The sequence below is a fragment of the Electrona antarctica genome (genome assembly GCF_951216825.1).
Source record: "Electrona antarctica genome assembly, chromosome: 1".
Taxonomy (NCBI): domain Eukaryota; kingdom Metazoa; phylum Chordata; class Actinopteri; order Myctophiformes; family Myctophidae; genus Electrona; species Electrona antarctica.
This window is the reverse complement of record NC_136806.1, coordinates 31,187,166-31,203,080: the sequence shown is the minus strand read 5'-3', so window position 1 is coordinate 31,203,080 and position 15,915 is coordinate 31,187,166. Positions and strand designations below refer to the sequence as shown.

Here is a 15,915-nt window from a genome sequence, read left to right as displayed (position 1 = left end):
GCTTAGCCCAGATACCCTGGGTAAATATAGTAATCATTTCATTTCACGTCACAGAGTTGAGTGCCGGTGTTAAAAGTGAAGTCATAGCTGAAATCTGTCCAAAATGGCAAATGTTCTGAACAGATTGTTGCATTTTCCTTGTCAAATGCTACTTCAAGGCCAAAGTGTAGTTACTGTGACAGTAATAACTAAGCAATCATTAGACTAAAACAAGCAGAGCACCGTTTTACCTTTATTTAATAAGCTGGTTCATAAATTATCGCACATAAAAGACTCTTTTCAATAGTTACAAAGTGGATAGCAATTTTCAGTTAGCGCATAGAGGGGGAACAAAACAGGGTCTGGTTTGATACAGGTTCCTTCATTTCATGTTCTGTTACGAGTTAAGCTTCATTCATACTCTATCGCACAACGGTGTCGCTGGCCAATAAGAAGTGATTTTCCAGCTATCTATCTGTTCTGATTGGCAAGTGACACCGCCGTGCTATGGAGTATAAATTAGGCTTTATCTTCCCATTAAAGACGAGCTGAATTGGAAAATGTTTTTCACCCATTTAGAGCACATTGCGGTCCTAATGGAGATACAGTAGTTAACAATAAAGTGAAAAAAAGTGGAAAGAAATTCATAGCTGGCTAAAAGATGGTCACTTGCACGGCACCTGGAGGTTCCAAGCTCCGGTTCAATTCAACTCCAACACATCGGTTTGACTGGCTGAGATGCACACAGGAAATACACAACGAAATGGAAATTAAATACATTTTAGGTCGTCTTTAAGTGGAAGGGTAATTTATCGTCACTAGCAGCAAACAAACAAAATAAAAACTAAACGTTAAAAAACAAAACAAAAAAGCTGAAAAATACATTTCTCCAGTGTCTTCAAAATGGTTGGAAACGTAAAAAGGGAAGGGATTGGGGGGATAGCACTAGCTACATGTGAGCTCACAGACACAAAAGTCAACTAAAACTTTGTGGAAACACAACATCTTTCTTTCTAGGCTCTCTCCCCTTCTTTTAGGGTTTGGCCACAGGCTACATGAGGCTGACAGACGGCAGAACACAGGGAGGGGAATGAAATCCAAGTGGTTTGAATGGGTAGATCGTTTGTGATTTCAGCCAACTGCTTCCGGGGACCAAGACACAATTGTTTGTTCATTTCATTCTGTTCCTGTTGTTTTCTACAACCGCCTGGCGTCTGCATCTTTTTCCTGGAGCTCCTGCCCTTTTGGCTGTAAATGGTCACAGCTTAACCAAGCCGCTGTAAAGGGACTGGGCTTCAGATGTCATTTGGCTAGCGATGCTTTCCCCATACATCTCATCCGTCCAGAAATATTTTCTCACTCACTATTTTTTTTGTTCCACACAGCCACCAAAGTGGCTTTCTTTGTTGATGGGGCTTTTTGCTATTTAGACATTTGCTTCTGGATGTGCTGGAGGAAGTCGACGTAAGAGGAGGCTGCCTCTGACCGATCCTCCACCAGATGTTGGAAGAAAGTCATCTTGGCTGAAGCATCGTCCCTGCAGGAGAGCGGAGAGTCAAGATTAGAGTCAACGTTTGACAAATTGAAGGACAACTTTGTTTTTTTTAACCAAGGTTCATGTTTTGGGTTGTTATTAGAGAAAGTAAAAGATGAGTGTTATTTATTTTCATGTGCTACTTTCTTTCGTTTTAGCGATTTTAGCTATTTTTGACAAAAGAAATGGCAATTTCTTTATTATTATTTCCTATAGTCCTACTAGACCCCAGGGGATTACACCTGTCCACAAAAGATCATGGGATCTACTGAATATGAAGGGGGATAGGGGGCTACCATACTGTGTGTCATAGTCCAAATCGTTAGTTTGTCACCTCCCCCTTCACATTTCCCGGGTTGGCAGAAGGAGATTAGTTTAGGGTAAGAAATGGGTCACAAAACCGTGGGCTAAAAAAAAATCTCTTACTTGTAAAATATGTTTTGATTACTTTTAATGACATCATATGAATGGATTATAAATCAGTAAACCCACCCACCAAATATTTTTTAAATGTTTTTAAATCAAATATTTTCTCGTGGATGGCTCAGGTGACCTTAATACGTTTTCACGAGAGCTCTCGTGAAAAGTACGGATTGTGTTAAAATGTATCAAAAGTTGAAAGTACTCATTATATAGAATGTCCCATTTCAGAAAATAATATTTTCAAATAGCAGATAAATTTGAAAATAGCCGAAATGTATATACAGTATGGCTGAAGTGGTTAATGTATGCATTTGTAATAATAATAATAATCAAAGTAACTAAAGTTGGTGTAGTGGTGTAAAAGTACAACATTTGCCTCTGAGACATAGCGGAGTAGAAGTAAAAAAAAAAAGGGTTGAAAAATTGGAAATACTTAAAAGTACAAATACCTCAAAATTGCACTTAAGTAAATGTACTATATGTTCCTTTCCGCCACTGTGCAGATACTTACTTGATGACGTAGAGCGTGGGGCAGAAGGGTCTGCGGTCCTGCAGCCAGTCGAGGAATGCGCGCACTCTCTCAGACAGAGGGGTGTCCAACTCAGGAATTTGGGTCTGGGATTCATAAGCCCGGGAACAGAGGAGAAAGAACAAAACATGCAGCAGGGATTGTTTTTACTACCGAGCCTTGGAGAGCCACCGACTTGATAGAAATAGCTTTCGCAGATACAGATACTCAGCCCGGGTTTCTCTCTCTCTCTTTCCAGTGGTGGAAAAATATATATATATTTTTTTTTTAACTTAAAGGACTACTTCACCACTTTTCAACCGATCTTCATATAATAGGTCCTCACTAATAATCATGATAAAATGTCACAAAAAAAAGGTTTTCTACTCAGTCTCATAGGAGGGCTGTGGGCAGTTCAGAAACCCGACCCCCAATGACATCATCAATGGGAAATCCAAGAAACTGCAGGCTTTCTAGTCCTGAAAAGTTGCAATGCGAAAATGGAAGCCATCGTTCTCACGATAATAAAAATCTAAACATTTTTGTAAAAATAATCTGCCTAACGATGTCACTGGTGGACGGGTTACAGTGCTCTTATCACAGACTGAGTCGAAAAAAATGGTGCCATTTTATCATGATTATTAGTGAGGACCTATTATATGAAGATAGGTTGAAAAGTGGTGAAGTGGTCCTTTAAGTAAAAGTACCAATATTGCAATGTAGAAATACACCCGTACAATTAAATGTCCGGAATACAATATTTTCCTCTGAAATGTAGTGGAGTAGAAGTAAAAGCACAGGAAATGTGACATACCGGTACTCAACTAAAGCACAAATACCTCAAAATTGTACTTAAGTACGGTACTTAAGTAAAATGTACTTAGTTGCTCTCCGCCACCGGTTACACAATTGGATATGCGGTGGGGAGAACTATGCACGTGGTTTGGAATGTGAAGCACGGAGGTGGCTGTGGGATGTGTCAGTCAACCTCGGTCTAGAGGTGGCTGTGGGATGTGTCAGTCAACCCTGGTCTAGAGGTGGCTGTGGGATGTGTCAGTCAACCCTGGTCTAGAGGTGGCTGTGGGATGTGTCAGTCAACCTCGGTCTAGAGGTGGCTGTGGGATGTGTCAGTCAACCTCGGTCTAGAGGTGGCTGTGGGATGTGTCAGTCAACCTCGGTCTAGAGGTGGCTGTGGGATGTGTCAGTCAACCTCGGTCTAGAGGTGGCTGTGGGATGTGTCAGCCCATGGTCTAGAGGTGGCTGTGGGATGTGTCAGTCAGCCCCGGTCTAGAGGTGGCTGTGGGATGTGTCAGCCCATGGTCTAGAGGTGGCTGTGGGATGTGTCAGTCAGCCCTGTTCTAGAGGTGGCTGTGGGATGTGTCAGTCAGCCCCGTTGCTGTGGGATGTGTCAGTCCATGGTCTAGAGGTGGCTGTGGGATGTGTCAGTCAGCCCCGGTCTAGAGGTGGCTGTGGGATGTGTCAGTCAGCCCTGTTCTAGAGGTGGCTGTGGGATGTGTCAGTCAGCCCCGTTGCTGTGGGATGTGTCAGTCAGCCCTGTTCTAGAGGTGGCTGTGGGATGTGTCAGTCAGCCCTGTTCTAGAGGTGGCTGTGGGATGTGTCAGTCAGCCCCTGGTCTCGAGGTGGCTGTGGGATGTGTCAGTCAGCCCCTGGTCTAGAGGTGGCTGTGGGATGTGTCAGTCAACCTCGGTCTAGAGGTGGCTGTGGGATGTGTCAGTCAACCTCGGTCTAGAGGTGGCTGTAGGATGTGTCAGTCAACCCCTGGTCTAGAGGTGGCTGTGGGATGTGTCAGCCCATGGTCTAGAGGTGGCTGTGGGATGTGTCAGTCAGCCCATGGTCTAGAGGTGGCTGTGGGATGTGTCAGTCAGCCCATGGTCTAGAGGTGGCTGTGGGATGTGTCAGTCAGTCCTGGTCTAGAGGTGGCTGTGGGATGTGTCAGTCAACCCCTGGTCTAGAGGTGGCTGTGGGATGTGTCAGTCAACCCCTGGTCTAGAGGTGGCTGTGGGATGTGTCAGTCAGCCCCGGTCTAGAGGTGGCTGTGGGATGTGTCAGTCAGCCTAGAGGTGGCTGTGGGATGTGTCAGTCAGTCCTGGTCTAGAGGTGGCTGTGGGATGTGTCAGTCAACCCTGGTCTAGAGGTGGCTGTGGGATGTGTCAGTCAACCCTGGTCTAGAGGTGGCTGTGGGATGTGTCAGTCAGTCCTGGTCTAGAGGTGGCTGTGGGATGTGTCAGTCAGCCCTGGTCTAGAGGTGGCTGTGGGATGTGTCAGTCAACCCCTGGTCTAGAGGTGGCTGTGGGATGTGTCAGTCAGCCCTGGTCTAGAGGTGGCTGTGGGATGTGTCAGTCAGCCCTGGTCTAGAGGTGGCTGTGGGATGTGTCAGTCAGTCCTGGTCTAGAGGTGGCTGTGGGATGTGTCAGTCAGCCCTGGTCTAGAGGTGGCTGTGGGATGTGTCAGTCAGCCCTGGTCTAGAGGTGGCTGTGGGATGTGTCAGTCAGCCCTGGTCTAGAGGTGGCTGTGGGATGTGTCAGTCAGCCCTGGTCTAGACATATGGAATAAAGGGCAGAAACAAGCCCTGACAATTGATGCTAGTTTTGGCTATTGTTATCACACCCACATGGTTGTGTTGTAATGACAGTGTCCGAGGTAGCCGCAACATTATTGTTAAAGGGGGGGTACAAAAGAAAAGGCTAGCCAAGCAAATCTGTTTTGCTGCACGACATGCTTTGCACTGCTGACTGTACTGGAAGGCATTTTATTGTGAAGCTAGAAATTCAGAATTGTAATGTGTAGAGCAGGGGTGCCCAAAAGGTAGATCGCGATCTACCAGTAGATCACAAAGGCTGTGCAGGTAGATCACATGACATGCCCCTAAATAGTATTTCATTTAAATATTGAAGAAAAAAAACGATTAAAAAAAAAAAAAAAAACATTTCTCCCCCTCTATTTCCCATTCCAAGTGCATTTGTCTTATACTGTACAGAATGTAACACGAACTCTACTATTCCGAAGCCCCCTCAGGTACATATTTAAACTATTTTCAGCAATAGTATAATAATTGATTTCGTGGGTAGATCTTGCCGAGCTGGTCATTTTGAAAGTAGCTCTCAAGTCAAAAAGTGTGGGCACCCCTGGTGTAGAGTATATAATAATACCGCACTGTATCAAGAGCCCTGAATTGGGCCTATAAAGCTTTGTGTGCTGTCTGCATTCTGGTTTACTCTCTGTGTGTGTGTGTGTGTGTGTGTGTGTGTGTGTGTGTGTGTAAAAACCAAATATTGTGACATAATCATGACATAGCTGTCATTCCTCAATCATGTCTTTATGCTTTGGATGAAACATTGCTATTACGGTAAGTGCAAGTGGTTTGTTTTTAAATTGTCCAAGAAGTCCACTTGCTGATTTTGGTAATGCAATGAAACGTGTTACTAACCATGTTAGGTGGTAAAGAAGCGTGATTGGGACAGCCGAAAACGTCTCTGATGAACATCTCATTACAGCATTTACCCACCCATAGGTAAAACACCTGTACATGGAGAAATACAAAGTTAGGGAACACTGATGTACATACACTATGTACATGTTACCTCCCTGACAGAGAATAAGAGCAGAAATTGAAAACCTTTGTACAGTCACTCCTGGGTTTTTAAATGATACTTCATTGGCAATATTCACACTAGCGGTGTTACAATGCACTGGTGCATCTATGCTAATAGTCTAGTAGCCAAAAAGTGAACCCGGACATGTTGAGTACACCAACGTTTTGTGTTAGAAATGTTTAGTATGGGTCCCCAGCATGTAGAAACTGCCGGATGCTAACTTGCATATGTTGAGCAATTTTCATAATTGGCATATGTGACCATACCATTAACAATTATGAAAATTGCTCAACATATGCAAGTTAGCATCCGGCAGTTTCTACATGCTGGGGATCCATACTAAACATTTCTAACATAAAACCTTGGTGTACTCAACATGTCCGGGTTCACAATGGGGCTCTATGGGCTGGCTACTAGACTATAAGGTGGAAATTCAATTTACAATCTATAATTTATTTGGCTAAAGTAACATCAAATATGGCACTTGAAGAGAAATGCGCAGAGAACCTGAAGCCTGATGTATCATATCATTTGCGGTCCATATTCCACTACTGATCAAAATAGTTCATCCAGTCACATTAAATGCATTTTTATTCATTCAACTTCAGCACTGATTTGGTCAGTTCACAGCAGAGTGCGAGGTCGGCTTGGATGAGGATCAGTATCTCTAAATCTGAGGCCATGGCCCATTCCATATAGGGAATGATTCCTTACCCTGAGTGTTTTCCAGTGAGGGAGCCTAAGCTCGACCAGAGATTAGAGGCAGCAGAAGCTGTGTTTTGTTTCGCTGTACCACACTGCTTTATCATGAAAGGAGCTAAGGGAAAGGGAAAGCTCTCGGTCTTGTTCCTACTCTCGCCTATGGCCATGAAATGTGGGTCATGAACAAAAGACTGAGATTCAAGTGGCCAACATGCGCAACATGAGGATAAAATGTCCAGTTTGCTAATTCACAACTACTACTACTTTGGTGTTGAAACTTTGAATTTCTCTAACTATAAACTTGCACGACTTTGCCTAAAGTACAAATATAATTTAATTTATGAAAAGGTTACTACAGTGAAGTCGGTTCACGGAAGTTGTTGTAGGCTATGTGGGGATTATCTGACGAGGTACCATTTGAGTGGGCAAAAAATGAATATACTAAATTGTTTATAGGGTCAATAGAAGTAAAATAATAGTCTTTCCATGAGTATATTTTTCCAAAAAGAATACAAATAGCCAATAGCATATTACAATTTACAAGTTATGAATCTTTATAAGGCAACTAAAACAATTGTTAAGGTTGTTTGCTGTAGTAAATAAGGCAGAGGCAGTGTGTTTGAATCTGCATACAGGGCTCTCCACCCCTCACTGTTGCAAAATCGGGTACGAAAAACGGGGAAGTGATTCAGGCATCTAGTAATGATGCCTTTTTTCCAGGCCTGCCCAGCTGGGAGGAGGCCACAGAGTCTGAGGGCAAGGAGGAGGTATTGTAACTGCTCTACATGACGCCTCAGGATCCCCCAGCCAGCCTGAGCACTGGCTAATGTGGCCAGGGAAAGGGAAGTCTAGGGTCCTGCTACAGTACCTCCGTGAACCAAGCCGGATAAGTGGTTGAAGATGGAAGGATAGCAATTCATTGTATAAAATTATTGAATCGGATTGAATCAAATCAAATCCTGATGAAATTAGAGATTTCAAGATGAAATCGTTTTCCGTACGAATCTTAACTGAATTAAACTATTGTGACGTCAGAAATGACGACTTATGGTCTTGGCTCGTAAGTCTCTCCTCTCTCTGCCCTTCCCGTCTCTCTAGTCTAGAGAAATAGAGCATAAAACATAAACAACCCCCTACCCCTAAGAGTGATCAGATTAAATGGCATGAACCCCTGCCATGAATGGTCACCTACATAAAGAGCAAAGAAACACAATATAGTGCTACAAAGTAACTAGGACACCAGGACAAACACAAGCCCTACAGTAGCATCTGTCTAAACAATGTGCCGCGGCTATCCTGACCATACAAGCCACCACAAGGGATTATTTTTCTGCCCGCAACCAAATATGAAGTCCCATTTAATCCTGCACCATCCTGCAATTTTGTTGTTTAATGCAGTAGTAGTTTATTTATTTTGGTCATTAAAAGAGGAAAAAACAAACGGATTAATAAAGTGCCTGCATTTGTTTGAAATGAAACATTGACCAAATGGGTGTAGGCTGAAGCCTTAGCTTAGTGTGCCTACCTTTCTATCATATGAATCGCTTGCATAGGTGAGATAATACAACAAAATGCTGCTAAACGCGCAATATTTCCATTGAGATCGAAAAACATTACATTTACCCAACAGTTGCTGAGATTGAGCAGGCAAGCACGAGAGAGGGGTTGTTTATTTGTGAGGAGTAGCACACAGATAGAGGGGAAAGTGTTTATATTGCGACGGGACAATTATATTATTGGTAGGCCATGATATTGTGACATACACAGAGCTGCGCACTCTCTCTCTCATTCTCATGCTGAGAGAGAGAGGGAGAGAGAGACTCTCTCGTTCTCACACTGCGTCCTGTGCTGAGAGAGAGGGAGAGAGAGACTCTCTCGTTCTCACACTGCGTCCTGTGCTGAGGGGGAGAGTCAGAGAGAGAGGGAGAGACTCCACATGCGATTAGGGGAAATTATATTTTCCTCAGGTCATATTCATAAAGTGTATATAAGCTCTGTATCTGGTTAATTGTGGGAGGATGCAGGATTTTGCGGGGCCTGCTGGTTTTATCTTGACCGCCTGTTCCCGCCCGCAGGTATTTAAATACCGCCCGCGCCCGAAACATTTGCATTGGGACATCCCGCTCCCGATGCAGGGCTCAATACCTGGGGGTGCCTGGCCCCTCGGCCCCAGGAGCTTGTACATATGCGTACAAGCTCTCAGGTGGTGGTCCATAGCCAAATACATATACATCTGGGCGTCCTTGACATGAAAATGTCTGAGAACCACTGATCTAATTCTAAATAACGTCCGCAGCATGTGTGGTTGTCACAGCATGGCTGTGATTCAGCCTGGTGGGGTGGAAGGAAGGAAGGAAGGAAGGAAGGAAGGAAGGAGGCAGGGTCTTACGTTCTCACAGTCCATGAGGAAGGCTCCGTCTCGGCTCAGTCTTTCAGAAGACAGGTGCAGCAGCTGGGGCTGAGGAACCACCATGTCGTTCAGATGGAGCGCCCCCTATCGGCGGCAGAGAGGTGGTGCAGGGGGATTAGTTTGAGGATAAAAGCTTCTCTCCTCGTCACTCCCAGCACTTTGGGTTGTTTCTTGTAGGGGTGGTGCAACAGCTAATCCAACTAATCAATTTAATGGATCGCAGATTTGCACTGTGCCCTTTTTTTCCCCATTGCTTAACACTAAGGAGACTTCTGGAGATGTCTAAAAACTTAAAGGGAGCCCATGACGTATGTTTTGTTTTCTTTTTAATTACATTTTTATCCCACAATTTTGCAACCCATTTTTTCACCCAGTGTCAATTATCTAATCCTGGGCGCTACACTTCCTCTGCCAACCTGGGGGGGGCAGCGGACTGACCTAATGCTTCCTTATGCTCCCCTGACAGGGGAGAGTTTCCCCAGCTGGACGTAGCGCGTGGAAGGAACACGTTATTCCGACCAGTTCCTTTCCCATACATCAGGCGCCCCGGCTGACGAGGGGGAGGTAGTTTAGAGACCAGGATTACTGCATGTTTTTTGTGAGGTTACCTTCCCTAGGGGACACGGGGAGAACATGCAAACTCCACACAGAAAAACCCTTTTGCCAACCCCGCCTCGGGTATGGGCACTGATGACGCGGAGGAGAGAACACGCCCCCAGCACCTTCTAGTGCTGGGGGCTGTGAGCACTATACTTAAGATCTGTTTTAATGATATATTGTATATTATCTGTATTTGTATCTCAACATGCTATCCCTTTAATAAAAATCTGAAAGCAGTATAAAAGAGTATAAAAGATAAGCTTTCAAAAACGTTCAAAAAAAGTATAAAATAATGGTTAAGTGGTAAATTGATTAACATTGTTAATGTATTAAAAATAAACCTTCTCGATTATTCGATTTACCTAAAAAGTCAACGCTAGGACAACCGCTAAGAACATACCGTAAGCTGGATGGTTGCAGCCCTGCATTTCCTACCTGGTCGGACATGTTGTCCAGGCGGTAGAGGTCGGGGTGGACCATACGCATCATCTGCTGCAGTGGCTGGCTCTTGAACTCACACATGGCAAACACTCTGTCGTCCAGCCGCGTGCTGGTCCCCGTCCGCAGGGCTGTCTGCAGAGAGAGACGCAGCAGGGGAGTCAGGGGACGCGTTGGGAGTAGGGCTTTCACTGTGTGTTTTAGTTTTATATTAACTGTGTACATTGGTGACTATAATCTAGCATTCTAGCTGATCTTGAAGCCTACAAAAACAGGAGAACCCCCCCCCCCCCCCCTTTTTTCCCCTTATCAACTAGTCCAGGGGTTCTCAACCCGTGGGTCGCCCAGGAACGACGAGGGCCCAGGAAATAATTCCCCATTCATTTTCCACATAGACGTTTCAAAAAGTATTTATTTAAAGACGTTTACGCCTACTTTATGAAAGCAATAACATAATATCGCACCTAGGGGTGTAACGAACGCAGTTAGGTTACAACGGCAGGGAAGACATCACTATGTCTTTATATTTTGGCTTCAACGCCCTCAATGTTTGGCAAGATGGTCCAAAATCAAGGTGATCCGATGAAGATTTACCACAATGAACAATTGCTACAAAATACATGTTAACTGTCTGTGATATTACAATGAAAGGGTGGCTCAAACAATAGAGACAACCAAACAAACGAGCATGGCCTTTCATTTTGCGGTATTACCCCTCTGTAATATTTTATTTTTTAATAAAAGGTTCAAGTACTGTAATTTGGTGTGTGTCAGTAGTAAGTGTAGGCCAGCTGATGGTGGGTATGTCAGTCTGTCTGTCTGAAGCAACAATGTGAACACACCCAGGCCAGGATGTATACTATACGCATAAGCCCCAGATGAAAACAGGAATTAATGGGGTGTTGGAGAATGTGGCATGGCATTAAACTGTCGTGTGCACGTGCGTGTGTTTGTGTATGAACATGTGGGTGAATAAGGCGGATATGTTTGCAGCTCAGGGTTGAGGGCGTGGTTTAGAGTGTGTGTGTGAATAATACCCTCGGTAATATGTGTGCGAATTAATCCTGTCTAGTATCTGCAAGAGTCATGGGGGTTTCATGCAACACTGGTGACAACATGGATGGATGTGTGTGTGTCAAGGTTATTGTCTCCACCATGCTGAAGGCGTGGCCCAGACTATGTTTGTGACCGAGCAGGTAAACTCCGGCACCGTTGGACCGATCTGGCATGAAACTGTGCACACATAATCCACGACTCTCCTTGCTTGTTGTGTTGACAAATTGACCAGACCAAGACGACCACATATGTGCACAATACACTTTCTGCTTGTTTCCCCACACCTAGGTTTAGTTTCTAGCTTCTGCTTAGTTTTAGTTAACCCATTAAGCACGTGAACCCATTTTGGGGTTTTACCTTTCAAGATGGGAACCCATTTTTGAGTTGTTGCAAATTAGTTGTTGCAAATCAGTTTTTGTTTTCTATATAGTCATTTTTGAAATCTTAGGTCAGGATTTAGAAGGCATTTTAAAGCCCAAACCGCACCAATCCTGTTGCAACTATCCTTGCAACACAACAGTCAGCCACACCACTGCAACTCCTTCCAACTGCTATTGGAGATAATGGTTGCAAGTCGTTGCAAGGAGTTGCATGTTGAATCGTTGGTGTGGTTTGGGCTCATCATCTCATCTTGCATGCCTCTGTTGAGTCTGTTCGTCAGCCGTGTGTTTTGTGTGTGTGTGTGTGTGTGTGTGTGTGTGTGTGTGTGTGTGTCCACATGCACCTGTTTGAGGAGTGCGAGGACGTAGAGGGGGAAGAGGCGCAGTGAACAGGGAGCGATGAGTCCCGACTGCTGCATGTTGGACACGGTGCTCTTGTAGGCCGACAGGGAGTCCACCACGGCGTTCACCATGGCGTCCCGCGCGTCCGACAGACTAGATGACACCGACCGGTCGATGGCTGCCACGTTGACATGGGAAATTCATTTAAGTAGGGACATATCACACCTTGATTTAGACCCACATAAAGTGTTCAGAAATTCTATCTTTATACAAATCTAAAGATGGAGTGCCGTGATCTTTGTATTTTTTCAAGTTTTTCATGTGTTTATGAGGTGACAGTACTTCATTAGACCCCTTGGTGTGGTTGTTATGTGCAATGATGTCTTTCCTTTGTATTTAGGGTTTCTTCCTGGAGGCTGAAACCTTGACCTTTAAACGTGCCAATGAAAAACAAACAGTGATATAGTGACATCACACCATCATCCCCTCCCCTAACCCCTGCCCCTTTATCATACAACAACAGCTGTGGGTGCGGCTTCAGTTCAGGTGGATAACCACCCATCAGACAAACCAGGCATACTTGAACTGGTGGGCGTGTCCACATAAAAACGTCATTTTAACAAATACTTTTTTGGAAAAAAAAATCTTCCTCCTTATATAACTAATACCTGATGATCATGTTTTAGGGTGGAAATAAATCATGGCACTCCATCTTTAACAAATCATTTTAACAAAGAGAACCTGCAACACTCCAAATTAGAAAGTTGTCTTGTAGGTGCAAGGCTCAAATGTACACATGGGAACAAAGGAATAGCCAGTCACACAAGAAATGTCCTTTTCACATGGTTTATTGTCCGTCAGAGGCAAATAAACCATGTGAAGGACATGTGTTGTGTGCTGGCTATTCCTTTATTCCTAACTGGATTATATACACATCAAATAAGTAGTGGACATGACAGGCAACAAAGCTGAAGCCTGAAAAATGGAAGAGTGTGTTATTTATTTCCTTTTGATTTGATACCACCTAACAATCTTTCAATTCACATATTACTACAAGGCAGAAAACGCATTGATGTAATTAAAATAAAGATGCATTCTGGGACTTGGAGTCTTGGACTCACCCATGTTGGCCAGTAGACAGGTGATGGCTTGGACATCTGCCCCAGCATACACCTCACTCAGCTGGCTGACCACCGGCAGACACAGCGTGTGCACGCGGATACGCCGCTTCCCTGGACGACAGCATGGATGACCAAGAGAGGGACACGATATTGTCATCATTTGCTTTTCATGAAAAAGGTATTTGTGTTTTTGAACAGGGTCCAACAAGTCAAAAAATGTTACCGTAGCAGATACCCCAACAATTACTGAAGGGGATACAATCATTTCTTTAACCCATTTTGGGCGGGAACCCCTTTTGGTGTTTTAAACATTATGTTATAATTTAGCTATTGAAAAATAGCAGATCTACAAGCTCATAGCGCGCCACCGAGTGGCGCGCTATGAACTTGTAGGTCTGCTATTTTTGAAAAATCGTTAAAATGTGCCTCAAATCTTTCAGAAAATTGTCATGATTTAGAAAACATTTTTTTTAAATTTCGACGTCAGGCCTGAATGGGTTAACATTCCTAGTGTTTGCTTCCTTTCGCTTTAACCCATTTAGACCTGAGGCAGATTCTAAAAAAAAATCTTCTGAATCCTAAAGGTTTTCTGTGTTTCTATGTCAGTGGTGCTCAACTTTTTCATGTCAAGGACCCCCAGAATTATCTGCATTTGGCCACGGACCCCATCTGAAAATATGTTGTTCCAGAAGCAAAGATTTTAGTTCAAAATGTTCGCTCTGAAAGAAAATATATTCAAAGATTTTCACCACATTTTTACGATTTTTCAAAAAATAGCAGATCTACAAGCGAAGTATAACATAATGCTTAAAACACCAAAAGGGGTTCCCGTCCTGAATGGGTTTCACTTCCACACTGGCGTCCTTATTTTGGGCATGAGATTACAGATTACATGTTTCACCAAAAAAAAAAACACAATCTACAAACTCACTCAGTGTGAACTTGTGGATCGGCTATTTTTGGATAGTCTAAGAATAAAACAGGGCTTTAGTGGTGAAGAAGTGGGGCGATTCAGATAGCGTGTGGGAGGCCGTCCATTAGAGGAAAGCAAACTTGGGCTGACTTTCTAATACTTTCCTGTGATTGTCTATCCCTTCTGGAACACATTGCATTGTCCATTGTGAGAAAACACACCCACACACTTAGCCTATGACAAAACATCAAACGCATTCGTTGGCATTTGTATTAGTAGTTAGTTATCATCTGTGCATGATACACAAGTGCACATGAGTGTTCATGTACGTGCAGCACGGTAGTGAAATGTGCATAATGTAATGTCATAGTAACTAGGTGGGTGTGACAATAACCACACCACCGGAAAACCACAGCAACCAGGTTGCTGCAGAAAGGTCCCCTGCTTGCCGCAAGGTTGAGCGTCTATCTTTACTACTATTTTTAAATCACAACAAAATGGAACCTTCCAGGGCTAAATGCGCAGCACACACACAAACAGACACACTCCACCATGCAAGGCACCAACCTGCACATCGGGAGCAATTAGGGGTTTAGAGTCTTGCTCAAGGACACTTCGACACTAACTCTGGAGGAGCCTGGGAATCGAACTGGGAACCTTGTGATTCACCTCCAGCTGCTCTACCGGCCACTCTACCCCTGAGCCACTGTGTCTTTGTGTGTCTGCATGAGGTGTCTATGCACCCATTCTGAATGGCACCGTCTGTGTGTGTACACAGAATACCGTACACAGGTATATGGCTGCGAGTCCATCTTTCTGCATGTGTGTTTGCACCTTTACTAGATGTATAGAGCAGTGCAGCCTGGAAGCAGACCAGCGAGGAGTCTGCCAGGCTATCCTCGATTGACACTTGGACAGCGAAGGCAGAGTCTGGGTTCACATTGGCAAGGGACAGCAGGTCAGTGGCACGCACAAAGAAGTTCCCATGGAACGTGTGGATGGATAGACCTGAGAGGCACAGACAGAAGAGGAATAACAGTAAAGTGAAACGCACAGTTGATTTCATGTCATTGAAATAGTTAAAAGAATACAAATAAAGTACAACACACAGTTCATTTCATGTCATTTAAAGAGTTAAAAGAATAAAAATATAGTACAACGCACAGTTCATTTCATTGAAATAGTTACGTTCCACGTCCTTGAATTAATGTTTTACATTACACAGCGTTTTTGGATTTTCAATGTTGTAACACAGTGGTTTCACAAAATAATGGACCTTGGTTTGAAAGGTGTTGAAAACCACTGATGTAACACATGGGACCCCTATGGGGTCTAGCGTCGGAAGCTAAAATAAGGTAATTATTTTTAATGCTGGATTGATGCTCTCTTATCAAATTCCGTGTTTGGACAAGATGGGTTTAATAGCTTTCCACAAGATATCTCGAGGTTGGCATGGATTGGATTGTGTTAATATCAAGTGGAAAACGTGTTTTCATAAAAACAACAAGTACAACATGGACAACCCCTGCCCCCTGCTACCTTTAGTGCAACGTATTCTCATCACGGCCTCGAAGCCGATCTTCCTGGTGAGGTAGCGCTCCACATCCTTCTGGAACTTCTCCAACTGGGCTGGGTTGTGAATGTGGTGGAAGGACGGGTAGTAGAAGATACTGCCGGCCGAATACTTGGACACACAGGCTGCGTTTATAGAGCAGGGAGGAAATACACATTTGGAATTCTATTAGCAACCTACATTCTTACTCAGTTTACATTTTTTACAAAAAGGTTAAGGTCTCGGAGCCCAGACACTATTCCTCTAATCCTATAAACATAATGTTAAAAGGAGTTCCCCAAGGCAGTACTCGGTGGAGAGAAGAAGAGACCACAAACATTCA

The 15,915-nt window shown here is 43.9% G+C and overlaps 1 protein-coding gene across 3 annotated transcripts in view; it reads right to left on the bottom strand.

Moving 5' to 3' along the window:
- Window positions 1-219: 219 nt before the first annotated feature.
- sec24b (SEC24 homolog B, COPII coat complex component) overlaps window positions 220-15,915 on the bottom strand; it is a 45,576-nt gene continuing 29,880 nt past the window's right edge. For 2 of the 3 annotated variants that reach the window (XM_079504809.1, XM_079504807.1), the window contains 9 exons: window positions 15,560-15,718; window positions 14,855-15,028; window positions 13,108-13,218; window positions 11,989-12,164; window positions 10,206-10,343; window positions 9,150-9,254; window positions 5,893-5,985; window positions 2,448-2,551; window positions 220-1,516 (listed from right to left, as the gene is read on the bottom strand). In XM_079504809.1, the coding sequence (XP_079360935.1) occupies window positions 1,402-1,516; window positions 2,448-2,551; window positions 5,893-5,985; window positions 9,150-9,254; window positions 10,206-10,343; window positions 11,989-12,164; window positions 13,108-13,218; window positions 14,855-15,028; window positions 15,560-15,718 (1,175 nt within the window). In that variant the 3' untranslated portion in view covers window positions 220-1,401. The remainder of the gene's footprint in view (window positions 1,517-2,447; window positions 2,552-5,892; window positions 5,986-9,149; window positions 9,255-10,205; window positions 10,344-11,988; window positions 12,165-13,107; window positions 13,219-14,854; window positions 15,029-15,559; window positions 15,719-15,915) is intronic. The other variant, XM_079504808.1, reaches the window with a different exon arrangement.